The sequence below is a fragment of the Symsagittifera roscoffensis genome, chromosome 4 (assembly GCF_963678635.1).
Source record: "Symsagittifera roscoffensis chromosome 4, txSymRosc1.1, whole genome shotgun sequence".
Taxonomy (NCBI): domain Eukaryota; kingdom Metazoa; phylum Xenacoelomorpha; order Acoela; family Convolutidae; genus Symsagittifera; species Symsagittifera roscoffensis.
The window spans coordinates 32,852,167-32,867,660 of NC_087065.1; the positions used below are offsets into that span (position 1 = coordinate 32,852,167).

A 15,494-nucleotide genomic window follows, 5' to 3' on the forward strand; every position below is an offset into this window, starting at 1 on the left:
ATCAGTCATGGCTCATGCGAAGATTCAAATTAAAATCAATGAAGCATATGAAAGGCACTACCACAGTTGGGCAAAACTATTTGATCAATCAGTTTTCGAGGAGTCGCAACAGAGATGTACGATAATTCACACTGGAAATTCACAGTTTGTCCATCAAGAGCCGAAATTCTTTCCGGTGTAAAAATTTCGACATCAAGTGGCTGCCCAAGAGATGATCTCAACTCTGTTTCGTTTTTTGTCAACGAAACCTCCGATACAGCAGGCGCACCTTCTGTTTCACAGCCAATTGTGAAATCCTCCTCTGTATAACACCCATTTAACAAAGATGTCGTGATTTTTATTGATTGCGTATCTAAAAAACGATTGCTCATAAACATATTTTTTGTTTTGAATTGATAAAAAGATGGAAACTGAAAATATTACTGAATATCTGTACTCTGACAACATTGTTAGTCAGATATTGGACTAGGTCAATATTGCACTGACATCTGAATTCGTGGAAGCCCACTCTCAACATTGAAGCATATAGTCTGACTTTAAGCTGCAGTTTTTCGCTCTCAATTTCAAAATACTCGACCAAGTTTGCACTGATTCCGTGTCCTGTCCAGGAGCATGACTGGGCGAAAGAGGTGATTAGTTTTGAGCTTCCTTGCACCAAACAGACTAGATAGAAGGAGTCCCTCTCCTCTACTTGTTTAACTCGAACAGTGTCACTTGTCACAGACACAATTGGCCCATCTGAAATCAGCCAGCAATCAACTTTGAACATATTGCATTCTACACAGCTACCGTCAGCCAAGTCATGATATGCCATGCGCACAATTGATGAGCTCAGCCAAGTTTGTTTTTCCAAGAAAAACATTTAAGCACATGGAAATTTTAATAGTGGATACGGACACTAGCGACAACCAATCAAATGAAATCAGAATTAAGGATTGACAATGGAAGTCAGTCGGAGGAAAAATGAAAACAAAAACCTCTGGAGGACTTTTTCTCAGTCGGCTACAACTCACATATGAAATCAACTGTCCGACTTTGCTGCATGAGGGGGTAATGGAATGGAACGAGGAGGCATTTGAAGAGCGAACTAGCCATAGCTCTTGAGTAGTTAACCTCAAAAGTTACATCAAACGGCTCTTTTCTCACTTCTGTTACAACACTCTCATTTTGCAGCAGTGAAAGTGACTTAATTGCAGCTGATTGGACAAGTGAGTGACACTCTATTGTCACACGAGTGTCCGCTCTGATGTCGTTTGGAGGACTTCGTGACATGGATAGGGCAGGTTTCGCTGTAAAAAAAATCATATATGCTAAAAAAAAAGTCATGCAACCCAGTTTGCCCATAGACGCCATTGCGTCAGAAATTAATCGATGGGTTTACTGATCGGTTCTCTTCTATTGTGTGGCTCACGGATACCCGGATACACGGATACCTGGCTCACTGGCTGATTGGCTGATCTCGTAAGTAACATTACATCTTCATTTTGCGGAATTTCGGGTATGAAGTTATTTCATCGTTCAGACAAAAAATAGCAAATGAGATTGAACTTTTTCAGACTATCAAACCTAAAAATGTAATTACTAATTAGGACCAGCACTTTCTACTCTAAAAAGTGCAGCAATTTTTCGTTACATAAATGAAAATGACAAAATAAACGTGAATAACTAACCATGAATTGTTACTTCGAATTGTTTCCTACTGCTTCCTATTTTGTTTGTGGCCACACATTCTATGTTTCCATGGACAGCATTGTCAATCTTAATTTGATGTTCAATCCCAGTTAGTGATTCGTTCTCTGTTTTTTCATATATGGGGATCTGATTGGCTTCTAGCTCATACTTTGTGGTGGACGGCCATGCTTCTGATGAGCAGCTTAGCTTTACAATTTGACCCTCCAAATAAGGAGGTGAAGGCTCTTGATACACCTTCATTTTGATTGGAGCTGTCGGTTCTGAAGCAGCAGAACAAAAACGGTGCTTAAAATTTTTATGAATTTGGCATGCAACCAGTGTAACCGAACTAAATTTTGGAGCTCTCCCATAAAATGCTAAAAGAAACCGTATTTTGCTAAACATTTCTTCACTTTTGAAATTTATGAGTTTGACAAAAGACGTACGCGCTTTCGGCCATTCCTTTTTTAACGTTTTATTGTCAAAAATGAATGACGTTAAATGGTTCAATTGTAATCGAGTGAGTTTGTAGGAGAACTAGACACCACCGCCCTGCCTTTCAAATTGGGTTCTCGGGTTCGTGTACTCCAATAAATACATTCGAACGTAACTTGCGTAAGTTGAATTCAACTCTTACCGTGGATTTTAAGTGAGACGTGCCCTTGGGCTGTGTTGACATTGACGCATCTGCAGTAATAGGATGGAAAATCGAAGAGGCTTTTGGTGGCCCTGAACACGTCGAGCTCTATCCTCAGCTCCGTCCCCTCTGAGCTGATCTCGTAAGTAACATTCATACTGGTCTTGGCCATTGCTTCATATGACTCTCCTATTCTTCCCGTACCATCCCTGGAGTAAAACTCGGCCAGCCGTTTTTCTGAAACATCATTTGCTGCAAGTCAAATATCTCTCTTAGCGAAAAAGTTTGTAAAACAAGGTTGTGAGCGGGGTTATGTATATTTCGTCATTCTTAAGTCTTTCAGTTCAATCATTGTTCCATTTTGCTTACTTTTGGATTCAGTTGTTTAAGCTTCAGAAGTTTGATTCAGCCGGAGTTCCGGTAAACAGATTTTGGATAAAAAAACCTGTGTCGCAAAAATAGAATTTAATCCTGTCACCATGGCTGAATTGAAGCTTTCTAATTTTATTTCTCAATTTTGGCTTATTTTATTTGAACTAAAAACAAAATGAAACATGAATTACCGGTTACTTTGCAGATAGCACAGAATGTTCCGACCACAGTCTTAACAAAAATACATTTTTTTCAAATCAATTCAATGACGATTTTTTCTGTGTGGTTTACAAAGAAGATATGAACGATAGAAATTATATTCGGCAGTCATTGTTGAATAAACCAATTGGAAAAGAGTTTTTGTAGAAAAGCCAAAAAAACTAAAAAATAATTAAAATTTTTTTTTTTTAAACTTCAAAAATTTGTAACTTTGCAAGATTGTTTTGAATTTTTGAAAACTTTGATTCCCAAAATGGCGCTAAAATCCTAACTTTGCTTAGGTAAAACTAAGTTTTCACGCTTAAATTAATCTTACATGAGTTTTTCAGCTATAAATTAGTCCGAAAATCAAAAATTTCAAACCGGCTTTTCTCGACACTAAAAAAAGTTTGGAAATTTTTTTAATGTGGTTCGAATCACGACTGAAAGGGCTTTAATAGGATATATCACTCGACCCAGTCCGTGATTAATTGTTGTACCGGATTTTGCGTGAAAACAAAAAGAAACACGACTGCTCGTATCAGGACGAAGCCCTGAATGATCAACTCGACTGCCTCTTAAGGTCCATGGAGCAGTAATAACATGAAAAAATTAAATGTAATAAATAAAAAGGATTTTTTTTAATTTGACATTTTTTGTGAAATTCATCCCCCCACACGCCATGTAAAGTGCAAAAACCATAGATTTTGCTCCTAGTAACAAATCAATTATGGCAAATAAGCTTCCTTCAATCCATTTGGAACGATTTGTAAGACGGATTTAATCTCCGCTTACGTGTTAATAGCGCGAACTATATTTTTAAACCCCCATAACTTTACGAAAAATGATCACAGGTAAAATATTTTTTCAAATTTAAGCTCTGGGCAACAATACCTTTGGAATGATATTAAAAACGTCAAAAATGGCTGGTTGAAAAGCCGAAATTTGTCTGACGAAAAAATTAACCAACCCCGAGCAGAAATATCCGTTACTTTCGTTACGAAAGTCGGAACAAAAGGTAAAAAAAACTCAACACACTAGAAGAAAATTCAACCCCATTTTCACAGTCAGAGCAAAAAAACAAAAGCTGAAAACAAAGTATGGCCATCGCAGATGATTATTTTAGGGAACAACAATTGAGTTCTGCTGACAAGATTGTACCTGCTGATCCATAAATCCACAGTGCTTCGCATAATCTTGACTGCTTATTCGTAGCTTTGTACTTGCATATCATTTTGAAAGCATCGTTGCTCACTACGTCAGCGTCAGTTTCTTTTTCTGAGCTGCCCGGAGTTGTTACATAGAAATCGATATTTTGAGCGGAAGCACTGAAAGTCCATAAAAAGAGAGGCCAAATAACTGAAACAAACAAAAATACTGATTGAGATATTAATCCGACACAGACAGTCAATTTTTGAGCAATTTTGAGCGGTACAATGATTTAGGTATTTGTTTGTGGAATCCAAAACAGCACAGAAGATCAAAGAAAAGTAGCAATGTTGCGGATTCCGCGACAAATCCGATTTTGGCCTGTTGCGGATTCCGCTTACAATGCAGAGAATGCACAATTTGCCCTCGTAATGTGACCTTTTCATTGCAACTGTTTTCAAGTTTTCGAGTTAGTTTTTGTAAACTGATATTCAAATATTGTTGGATACTAACATGGCATCTGAAATTTTGGAACACTATGAAATTTTAACAAAGGTTGACAATTCCAACTGAATTAACGTATGGTGCAATATGAAACTTAAAATGTGCATTTTTATTAATTGTTAAAAAGAAAGTCCAATAATCGCTTCCCGCTGTTTCTTGTGAGTATGTCTTGAATTTGCGTTCGTTCACACAACGCATACCCTGTACCCAACGGAAGATATTTTTCTGAAATGTTATACTGATTATCCAGCTAAATTTTCTCGTATTTTCTGTTCAGAATTGATCTATTTCTTATCGTAGCTTAGAACTACCCGGGTTGATCAAAACTTTTAATCATACAATTTCCATATATGAAAAATTTCTTGTCATACAATGTCGTACAATTTCATTCGTACAGAAAAATGTATGGAACCTCTATGATAAATATTTTTCCATTTATGAAAATTGTATATGTGTTTTTCCATGAGCCAAAAAGTTGACTTTTTTTGTTTCTAAATTTAAGTTCTGAAAAATTTTGAGTTGTAATTATTCAGCGATGATTAAGTTAAAAAATTTGAATTTCCAAATTATCAGACATTGATCAAGGCATTTATAAACACGCCATACAAAAGAAATAGAAGTTTTAAGCGTTTTTAAAAAAAGGAAACAAAACAATATAAGTGTATCCAGGACTACGTTATGCCCACAAAAAATTAAGTTTTGTAAGCAAAACTTTATCTGGAAAATGTTTGTTTGCGTACAGAAATTGATTTGCGGTTGAAAAAGAAAAACTTTTTGGGGCAAATTCAAAATTATATGGAAATTGTATGAAAGCATTTTTTTCAAAAAACCAAAACCTCGGTTTGTTTATAACCAGACTGTTTTATCAGAGTCAAACTTGGTTGAAAAAGATTAGTTAAGATCTTTTTTGAACCATTTTTCGAAATTGTATGAAATTTTTTTGACAAACATTTTTCCACACACTTGATGTATGGAATTGTATGATAAGCATTTTCGGTGTATGGGTCAACCCGGGTAACCAATTTCTGGAAAGAAATAACTAGAAATCTGTTCACTGCTCAACCGCAATGAGATAAAAACAGCTTCGAGTATACACAATAGCCGTAGCAATACAATGCAAATTAACACTTGTTATAACAAGTGTTGCTTTGCATTAGATTGCAAAAATTATTCGAAACTATAACGTCGGGTGGCCTAGCGGTAAGCACAGCCGTCTATCCAATGGCAGAACGAGGCTTCGAGCCCCACCAGGAGACTTTTTTCTAGCTTGAAACAGCCTAGATTTAGCTAATTTCTGATTAAACATCAACTATATACGTCAATTTTATAAGAATTATGCATTTACGGAGTAGTACCATTCTTGTGAAAACAGTGCTTATGTAAACTTGCTTTTTCCATTCCGTAAATGCATATTTCTTGAATTTTGGCAGGCTAAAATTAGCAGTCTTTCACAAGGATGGCAGCTTATCCACCAAGACAATACTATAAAACATGTCAACGCAGGAGGTCGACCAAATTTTCTAATTTCGATGCATAATCACCTTTTAGCGGCCACTGTATTATTTAGCTAGCGCATAAAAAATGTCTCGAAAATGGCAGAAAAAAGTTATAAGAGTAATTATAATAATTAATGGCAAAAAATAAATGCCAAAGGACAACTTTTAATTAACTTGACTTTGACTAAGCAAACGCTTATTTTGTCTACATTCAGAAACCAAAAAAAGTTATGAAACTGCCATCATTCAGTCAAATGGACAATAATCGTTTGAATTACAACTTCCATGATACTTTCATCAAAACTCTTGTTATTTAAAACTGCCAAATCTGCATGTTTAAAAAATGTATAGTCAACTATAACCACAATGAAGAAACAAAAACAGATTATAATCAATTTTAGATGATTATAATTTTGCAAAAGGTATAATCTTTTCTTTTGATGAAACTTGATCAACTCAAAAAGAATTAAAGCAACAATCTAAGACTGAGGAGTTCTTGTTAATAAAAGCCGAATCCTCATTAACCAACCACCTCTGCTACTATTGGATATTTTTTCCATAATTCTAAAAACAGTTAAATTCCATAAACCGTAGTATACAAAAAAATTGTGGAGATTTTACTACAACTTGTTACAGGTGAAAAAATCTTGAGTGGGTTGGGCAGTGTAAATAAAAAAAAACTTCCCGAAAAATGCTCTAAGCTAACTGCTAGTTGCCATCCTTCTTCTGCTCTTGGCAATAAGAACTCATTCTTGTTCGAAAAATTATGTTTAATGATTCATACTTTTGTTAAACTCTAAGATGAAACGCAAAGAACCAAGCATTATTCACAGCGCATCAATCAACAAAAACTCACAATTCAGAAACGAAAATTTTAAAAGAAACAATCAGAGCTCAAAGCTAACTATTCAAAAATTCGAAAAAACAGCGAAAATTTCAGTCAGTTTTGTATGATTTGAAGGGAAATGGTTGGTTAAAAATTTCGAGCATTCGTTTCATCGTGCATGAGAATTATGCACCATTCAAACAAAAAAATGAAATGATAAGCTGATTACCACAATTTAAACAACACCATGCCTTTTTTCGGTGGTTTTTGTTACTTAAAATGAAACAATCTAAATACGAGCCAATTATAATATATTATTTATTCATACAAAAAACCAACTTGAAAAATATGTTTTTGTTCCGATTTTCGAAGAAAACGGAACATTTATGCACGATGGGTTTTTTTAAGTCAGTTTTCGCCGATCAAATAATAGTTTTTAACAAAAACTTTTTCTAACCAATTGAATTTTAAACATTGAGTTCAAATATAAAAAACTTTGTAGCTCCGATTATTTTTTTGTAAAGTTTTGGGGGTTTGAAAATTGCTAAATTGGCCGTATTTAGGACTAAATTATGTGCGCTTTGAAGAGTTCAAAGAAGGAGATTTTGTGGTTTGGTCTTTCAAAAATTTCACAAACTGACATGAAAGCAAACAGTGATAATTTTCAAAAGTGGGAAATAACTGAAAACAATGAAAATTTAAAAAAAAAAAAGATCTTGGAAAATTTCAAACTGTTATGATGACAACATTACATCCCCAAGACGTTGGTTATAAAACAATTAAACAAAACTGCTCGTATAAGGGCGAAGCGCTGAATGTTCCGACTGCCTTTTAAGGTTTATGGAGCAGTAATAACATTAAAAAATTAAATGTAAGAAAAAATAAAATGAAAATTTTTTTTTTCTAAAATTTGAAATTTTTTATGATAATCATCCCCCCACACGCCATACAAAGTACAAAACGATAGTTTTTGCTCCTTGTAACAAACCAATTATTGCGAATAAGCTTCTTTAAACCAATTTGGAACAATTTCTAAGACGGATTAACTCTCTGCTTACGCATTAATAGCGCGAAATATATCGCGCGTTAATTGTCCCAAATTGGCCAAAATGGCAATCTTTAAACCCCTATAACTTTAAGAAAAATGATCACAGGTGAAATATCTTTTCAAATTTGAGCTCAGGACAACAATACCTTTCGAATGATATTTAAAAAATTCCGTCAAAAATGGCTAGTTAAAAAGTCGAAATTTGTCTGAAGAAAAAAAACCCACCCCGAGCACAAATATTCCGTTACTTTCGTATCGAAAGTCGGAACAGTGAGTGGTTAAAAAACCAAAAGTTGGAAAAACAAAGAGTTGATGTTTTGTCATTAAACTAACGGAGAGCAAGTTTTGCTTCCACAATCTTTGAAAGTCGGAAAAACAGATGAAAAAATTCATTTTTTGAGTTCTTTTCTTTCCCTCGTTCTTTTTTTACTCTCACTCAAAATTATTGTTCGAATTTTCGAAAAACGTAACTGCAGTTTTGTGCTTGGCGAGGTTTTAATTTTTCCTCAAGCTGAAATTTGATTTTCTAATAAATTTTTGGCTCCTCTTCTTTCCCCTACCTCACACTAGCATGCATTTTCTGGTCTAATGAGTGGTTCTACAAGATTAATTAAGAGAAGCAAAAATAATTATCATGGCCTAAATAGTTTGCATGTCAATTTTCATGACAATCGGACAATGTGAACAAAAATTATTTCTTAAGTTTTGCAGGTAGGGGGAAAGGGAAAAGAGCGCAATATTTTGGAAAGAAATATTATTGTTACGACTTTCGTAACAGAAGTAACAAAACATTTGTGCTCGGGGTGGAATTTTTTTCTTCAGACTAACTTCGACTTTTTAACTAAGAACTTTTGACGGAGTTTTTTATGTCAGCCGAAAGGTATTTTTGTCCTGAGCTCAAAATTGGAAAGTAATTTTACCTTTGATCGTTTTAAATGAAGTTTTGAGAGTTTAAAGATTGCCAATATGGTTAGTTTGGGACTATTAACTCGCGATTTACTTCGCGCTTATAATGCGTAAGCTGAGGTTTAATCCCTCATAGAAATCGTTTCAAATTGGTTGAAACAGGCTATTTGTCATAGTTTTTATGTTAATAGGAGCAAAATTTATCATTTTGTACTTTATATGGCGCGTGGGGGGAATGATTTAATTTAATACTCGATACTTTCGGAACATTCGGGACTTGCTCGAGCAGTCTTGTTTGATTAAAATATTTGTGTTGGTTTTCAACTAATCCATTTTGTACTAAATTATGTGATTTGATAGCTGCCAATACAGCAATCTTCGGTCTTTTGACGCATATTTAAAACAGTAGGGGTTTTCCGTACTTCTACTATTCTTTTTTTAATTCAAGCCATGAAAACTCACAAAAATTTTTTTTTTGCTGTGTCAGTTTCAATTGTTTTGCAAAAAAAACTCTTGCGAGCCACTGAAAAATTACATAGCGCAAACTCTATTTTATAGTGCTTTTTCACACAGAAAAAAAACTTTTCAAGTAAGTAGTCTCATGAAACAAAAATGCTTCTGTTTATTGAACCATTTTTAGCAAAAACTATACGTTTTAGTTTGGAAAAAAATAGTTTTTCAAGCAAACTGTTCAAGCGATAGACTTATATTTGAAAATGATAAGAAACAAAACTGTTTGAATTTCAGATTTGCAAGAAACCAAATTCTTTTTCAAGCATTTTATGAGCTTTCTTAACTATCAACACAACTTTTTCAAAGGCTCAATATTGTAATTGGTTGCTCGAAAAAACTTTGTAGCTTTTAAAATAATGAATTAATTAAAGTCAAATTGTTTTTGAAAGGTTGCCGTAAAAACTAAGGCAGTCCTAATCTTTACGGGAACCTTTCAAAAACAATTTTACTTTAATTACTTTATTATCTCAATAGCTACCAAGTGCTGAGCTTGCTTCAAAAAAAGGACTTTTCGCAAATCCAGTATGAGTCTTAGTAAGACTCATACTTGATTCGCGAAAAGTCCTTTTTTTGAAGCAAGCTCATAAACTTTTGATCGGTTTGATCACTTGATTAGTTTGAAGAAAAATTAAAGTTTTTATAAGACGAATGCTGACATATTTCAAGCAGTCTTCAAATTTTTGCGGAGAAATGAGTTGTTTTCAAGCATGTTTTTAAACCGATGACTTTTTTGAACTGAATCATTTTGTGCCGATAGCTTGAGTTGGTTGCACATGAATTTAAAATTTCAAGTAAATTTTCAAGCGTTAAGCTCAATATGGGGTTAAATCGCTTGGATTTTTTTGCTATTCAAAAAATAGTTTTAATAGATTACAAAAATTTTTGTCCCTCCTGCTTCTTTATTTTAGTGGGAAGAAGACTATTTGAGAATAATCAGGAAAAATGAGAAACCTTTTTTTTCTTACCTTTGTTCGAGTAAGTCTGATAAACGGTTTATCATATGATGCCATAAACTTTTGTGAAGGTACCTCAAATCGGGCGAAAAAATTAAACCCTCAGCCATAGTTTCTTCCCACTCGGTTTAAGGGTGGAAAGTAATTACTGATTCAATTCGTTACTAGTTAGAAAAGTTTAAAAATCTCACCTTTTAAAAATGATTGTTGTGAAAACATTCTGAAAGAGCTAAGCAAACCGCAATTTCACGAGCGGTCACTGAATCTGATTTGTTTAATCGAAAAGTATAATCCTGTCCTTGCCGTAGAATCAAGAAGGTAACAATAATTTCTTTCGGAAAGAGAAAATACTATGTTCGGAAAGAGAAAATTGTGAGCAGTAAATAGTAGTATTTTGAATGTAATCACAAAACTGCTGATCTTAATGGCAGGTTGGTAAATAGCGAAAGCAGGGTGTTGGGAGAGATTAGCTGTCTTGATGATGGCGCTTCAAAACTGCCTCCTCACTTAGACAGGCAATTCAGTGCCGATTGACTAACTGGCTCTGGATGTCTTTTGTGTCCGGGACAGCCCCAATTTGGGTGCCTGCTTTGTCTAACTGGCCCTTGGGGGTTTGGCTTCGTTAAGCAATGTTACCATGCGCTTTCTTTCCGGTCCCGTCCAAAAAATGTAAATAAGCTCTGATGTACCAAAAAATGTAAATGAGCGCTGATTTCTTGAATAATTAGTAGCACAGAGAAAGAAAGCTAAACTACTTGAGACAATTTGTGAGCTGAAATAGCGTGGTACGTGTAACGAGGGTTTGTGATGATGTATAGTATAAGTTATGTTGGTTCACTTCACAAGATTATTGTATCCGCTCTCTCCTGCCAAAATCTGCTTGAGAATGTTGACTTTATCAAAGGGGAATTTGACTCGCTCTCTCATGCAATGAGTGAAGTTGTGTGAATGGATAAGCTACAGAGGTGATGAATTGTCTCGAGGCCGTTCGGCTCAAGTAAGTTAGCTGTTTGAGATGGGCAAACCAAGTAGAATTGGGTTCTGGTTGGCTATCTGAAACATCAGCCTCAATTTCTTGCAAACCAAACGAACCATATATGTTCTACACCTCGGACCAAAGTACAGTCTACAAAAGAATGAATGAACAGCACCAACACCAATGCTATATCTCAGACCAAGCTAAGTTTGTTCTCACAAAAAAGTTATTGCAACTCAACAGTTTAAATGTGGCTTACCTCTCAAGTTCCAAAAATACTGCTCAAAATGGCCTTCTGCACTGATCAAGACGCACTTTCAAAGTGTGCCGAGTGATTTTTCGCAGTTGGTTTTTCTATGTGGTTTTGTGTTCTGAGCGTCAGATGAAGAAACATGCAACGTCTTTCACTTAGCGAGATCTCTTACCATTTGAAGTTATGCCATTCTAAGTTGATCCGTTGACGAATCGTGAACATGGCTAACTTGAATACTGCTCCAAACAAATATTAAAAACACATTTTAATAGAATACCAACAAAGCTATGGTTCTCGTTCGCTTTGTTGATTATTGAATTTTATTGATCAATGATTGAAACAGAAAATAATTTTACATGTTTTTGCAATGAGCTGGTCTGACTCTTGTATAATTAGGCAGCTCGGCGTGTTTCGTTTGAAAGTGGTAAAAGGGCAGGTCAATGATCAGTTGTTTCTAAACTCATTCGGTTTGCATAGGCAAACACGTTTTTACACGGCTTTTCAACACAAACTATCAAGTGTGTAATTTAATGGATTTCCTCGTTGATGTTTTGATGATAAAGAGGTAGGTAGCTTTTCATGCAGTGGAACCCATCACCGCTCAAAAGATGCGTGCCTTTTGGTGCTACTAAATGGAATCCCTTTGGAGCCGCCCGACTCTTAATTTGTCAAACTAAGCTATCCATGTAACCCTTTCCGACCCTTTATTGTCTATCTTGAAAATGCAGTTCGTTTCTCAAAGTTTATCCACTACACATTTTTGTTTTCCACGCAATCCACAAACAATGATCGGATTGATATAACGTACTAAAATTTGATTGATATATCATATTAAAACCCTTACATTCTGGAACCAGTTCTGGACTAGTATTTATAAACCAATTATATTATAAAACTATCTCTATAAAATATTACTAACTAACCAATCATATTCCATCCCTAACACTGCACGGTGTACCTTATTTGAAATTACTCTACGAGAAAACTACCTCTGGCTTAAACTCAATTCGTAATTCGAACATCATAAAAATTTTAAAAAATTATCAGTGTCGAGAAAAACCGGTTTGAAAATTTTGGTTTTTCATCCTAATTCGAGCGAAAAAAGCGAGTGAGCAGGTTCTTTGTTTTATTCGAGTAACGTTTGTTTGTTGAGTGTTTTAGTGCCTTTTTGGACTCAAAAACTTTAAAAATTCAAAAACTGAGAAAAAAAGAAAAATGTTTTGAAATATAATTTAGTTTTTTTTTGTAGTTTTTTTAATCAATTTTCTTAAAATTTTGTTTTTCACTTTGCTTATTTTGCTATGTCTATCGAATATGTCTAATCTCGAGTTTTCCGTTCAACTCCTTTTATCACACGAAAAAAAAACGAAACTGATTTGAAAAATCTTTTTGTTGTACTCTGAAGACTATGGTCGGAACATTCTGTGCTACTGCAATTTCACAGTACCCGGCTATCCTTGTTTATGATTCAATTTTTCTAAGCAGCTAACGTAGATCCCTGTCAGCCGTCGTGCCAATAACAAAGACTATTGAGCCACAAAAACGTGAGAGGGGCCATATTATTTATTATGCCATGTTACTGTTGTTGAAGAAAACAGAAGATAAATCAGTCTCCTAGAATTCAATCAAGAGTGAAATTTTCTCAAATTATTGCTGTTAGTTTGCCCGCCTTTCGAAACATTAAATAACTTAACGACGGTAACTCAAGACGGTAACGTTTATTATTGCTATCAACAGCAATTTTGACGATTTTCCATTCAAAATGCAATATGGAATGACTGAATTCTTTACTGAATTCTCTGCACATAAATGGTAATCAGTAGTTAATTCTCAAAAGTTGAAGCTGAGCTCGAAAGCAAATTTCGCAAGGAAAATTAACATTTCACGAGGATATTAAACATGAAAAAGAAAACACTCAAGATCTAAAAGAAAAAATTCGCGTGAAAGATAGTCATGAGACTTTGCGTAATGCCATTAACTAAAAATATCTCAAGTAACCAAAAATTGCGTGATTGGAATTTTTTGTATTTTTCATAAGTTTCATTTTTCTAAAAATGGCTCAGTACTGAAGCAAATCATGCCTGACAAAATTCCCAAATTAGTTCGTCATCGATCAGGATAAGAAATTGCGTATTGGGTAAAAAAAAATCTTTTAAAGCCGCCGGATTGACGTTTGCGATTTATGTTTTGACCAAGGCGGATTGAACACGTATCAGTGAAAATCCCCGGCAGATCAGACCCTAAAGTCGCAATCTGCCTCAAAACCTAAGGTCGAGATAAACAAAACGTAAAGTCGAACACAAAGTTGTAACACACAACACAAAGTCGAAACATAAAATCGAGTCGATTGAATCATAAAGTCGAAAACGAAAAAATTTAAAAGAGTTTAAAAGAGAGTTTTTTTGCAGAACTTATTAATTTTTAGACGTTTTTGATTCCCAAAATGGCATTTAAGTCTCCAAAAACTAATTTTACATGAGTAAATCAATTTTAAGCAAAATTAAGCTATTGTATATGGCCTAAATTAAACAAAAATAAGCGTGCTCGCTGGCTTTACTCGCTGGAATTTAGACTAAAAATCAAAAATGGATATCAAAATAGGATAAAATCTAAAATTCAGATTTTGAAAGTCAGTCAAACAATAGTTGTTGTTCCGACTTTTGATACGAAAGTAACGGAATATTTGTGCTCGGGGTGGGTTTTTTTTCTTCAGACAAGCTTCGACTTTTTAACTAGCCATTTTTGACGGAATTTTTTTAATATCATTCAAAAGGTATCGTTGTCCGGAGCTTAAATTTGAAGAGATATTTCATCTGTGATCATTTTTCGTAAAGTTACGGGGGTTTAAAGATTGCCATTTTGCCCAATTTGGGACAATTAACGCGCGATATAATTCGCGCTATTAACGCGTAAGTGGAGATTTAATCCGTCTTATAAATCGTTCCAAATTGGTTGAACGAAGCTTATTTTCCATAATTGATGTGTTACAAGGAACGAAAACTATCTTTTTGTACTTTATATGGCGTGTGGGGGGATGATTTTCATAAAAAATTTCAAAATTTAGAAAAAAAAATTTTCATTTCATTTTTTTTCATATAATGTTTTTATGTTATTACTGCTGCTCCATGAACCTTCAAAAGCAGTCGGAACATTCAGGGCTTCGCCCTGATACGAGCAGTCTTGTTGTTCCGACTTTCGATACGAAACTAACGGAATATTTGCGCTCGGGGTGGGTTTTTTTTCTTCAGACAAATTTCGACTTTTTAACTAGCCATTTTTGACGGAATTTTTCTTATATCATTCAAAAAGTATTGTTGTCCTGAGCTTAAATTTGAAACGATATTTCAACTGTGATCATTTTTCGTAAAGTTACGGGGGTTTAAAGATTGCAATTTTGACCAATTTGGGACAATTAACGCGCGATAGATATATTTCGCGCTATTAACGCGCAAGCGGAGATTTAATCCGTCTTAGAAATCGTTCCAAATTGGTTAAAAGAAGCTTATTTGCCATAATTGATTGGTTACAAGGAGCGAAGTCTATTGTTTTGTACTTTATATGGCGTGTGGGGGGGATGATTTTCATTGAAAATTTTTTTTAAAATGTTTTTTATGTTATTACTGCTCCATAAACGTTAAAAGGCAGTCGGAATTTTCAGGGCTTCGCCCTGATACGAGCAGTCTTGTTATGTTTTAAGGATTGGTTTAGAATTAGTTCAAAAATACATTTTAACCTTCCTGTGTTGCTTATGCTAAAACATTTACTTAAAAAATTGTGCCACAAAAAAACTGTGCAAGAGATAGGCAACTAAAAATATATTGTTACGGAATTGATGTCGGCACCAAAAGACTCTGCTAGCAGCAGAAATTAACAAAAATGACAGTTTTTGGTTTATTGAACAGAATAAAACATAGAACTGCAGAGAGAGCAAAATTTCAATCGTACGCAAAAAGTTACCCATTTTTCAGAATTTTTGGTATGATAAAACTAAG

The 15,494-nt window shown here is 34.5% G+C and overlaps 1 protein-coding gene across 5 annotated transcripts in view; it reads right to left on the minus strand.

Moving 5' to 3' along the window:
- Positions 1 to 10,625, minus strand: part of LOC134844376 (uncharacterized) — a 75,688-nt gene extending 65,063 nt beyond the window's left edge. For 4 of the 5 annotated variants that reach the window (XM_063861029.1, XM_063861027.1, XM_063861028.1 and 1 more), the window contains exons 1-7: positions 10,465 to 10,625; positions 4,040 to 4,237; positions 2,309 to 2,545; positions 1,671 to 1,952; positions 1,014 to 1,289; positions 424 to 738; positions 62 to 352 (exon numbers count right to left, since the gene is read on the minus strand). In XM_063861029.1, coding sequence (XP_063717099.1) covers positions 62 to 352; positions 424 to 738; positions 1,014 to 1,289; positions 1,671 to 1,952; positions 2,309 to 2,545; positions 4,040 to 4,237; positions 10,465 to 10,492 — 1,627 coding nt within the window. In that variant the 5' untranslated portion in view covers positions 10,493 to 10,625. The remainder of the gene's footprint in view (positions 1 to 61; positions 353 to 423; positions 739 to 1,013; positions 1,290 to 1,670; positions 1,953 to 2,308; positions 2,546 to 4,039; positions 4,238 to 10,464) is intronic. The other variant, XM_063861030.1, reaches the window with a different exon arrangement.
- Between the last annotated feature and the right edge of the window lie 4,869 nt (positions 10,626 to 15,494).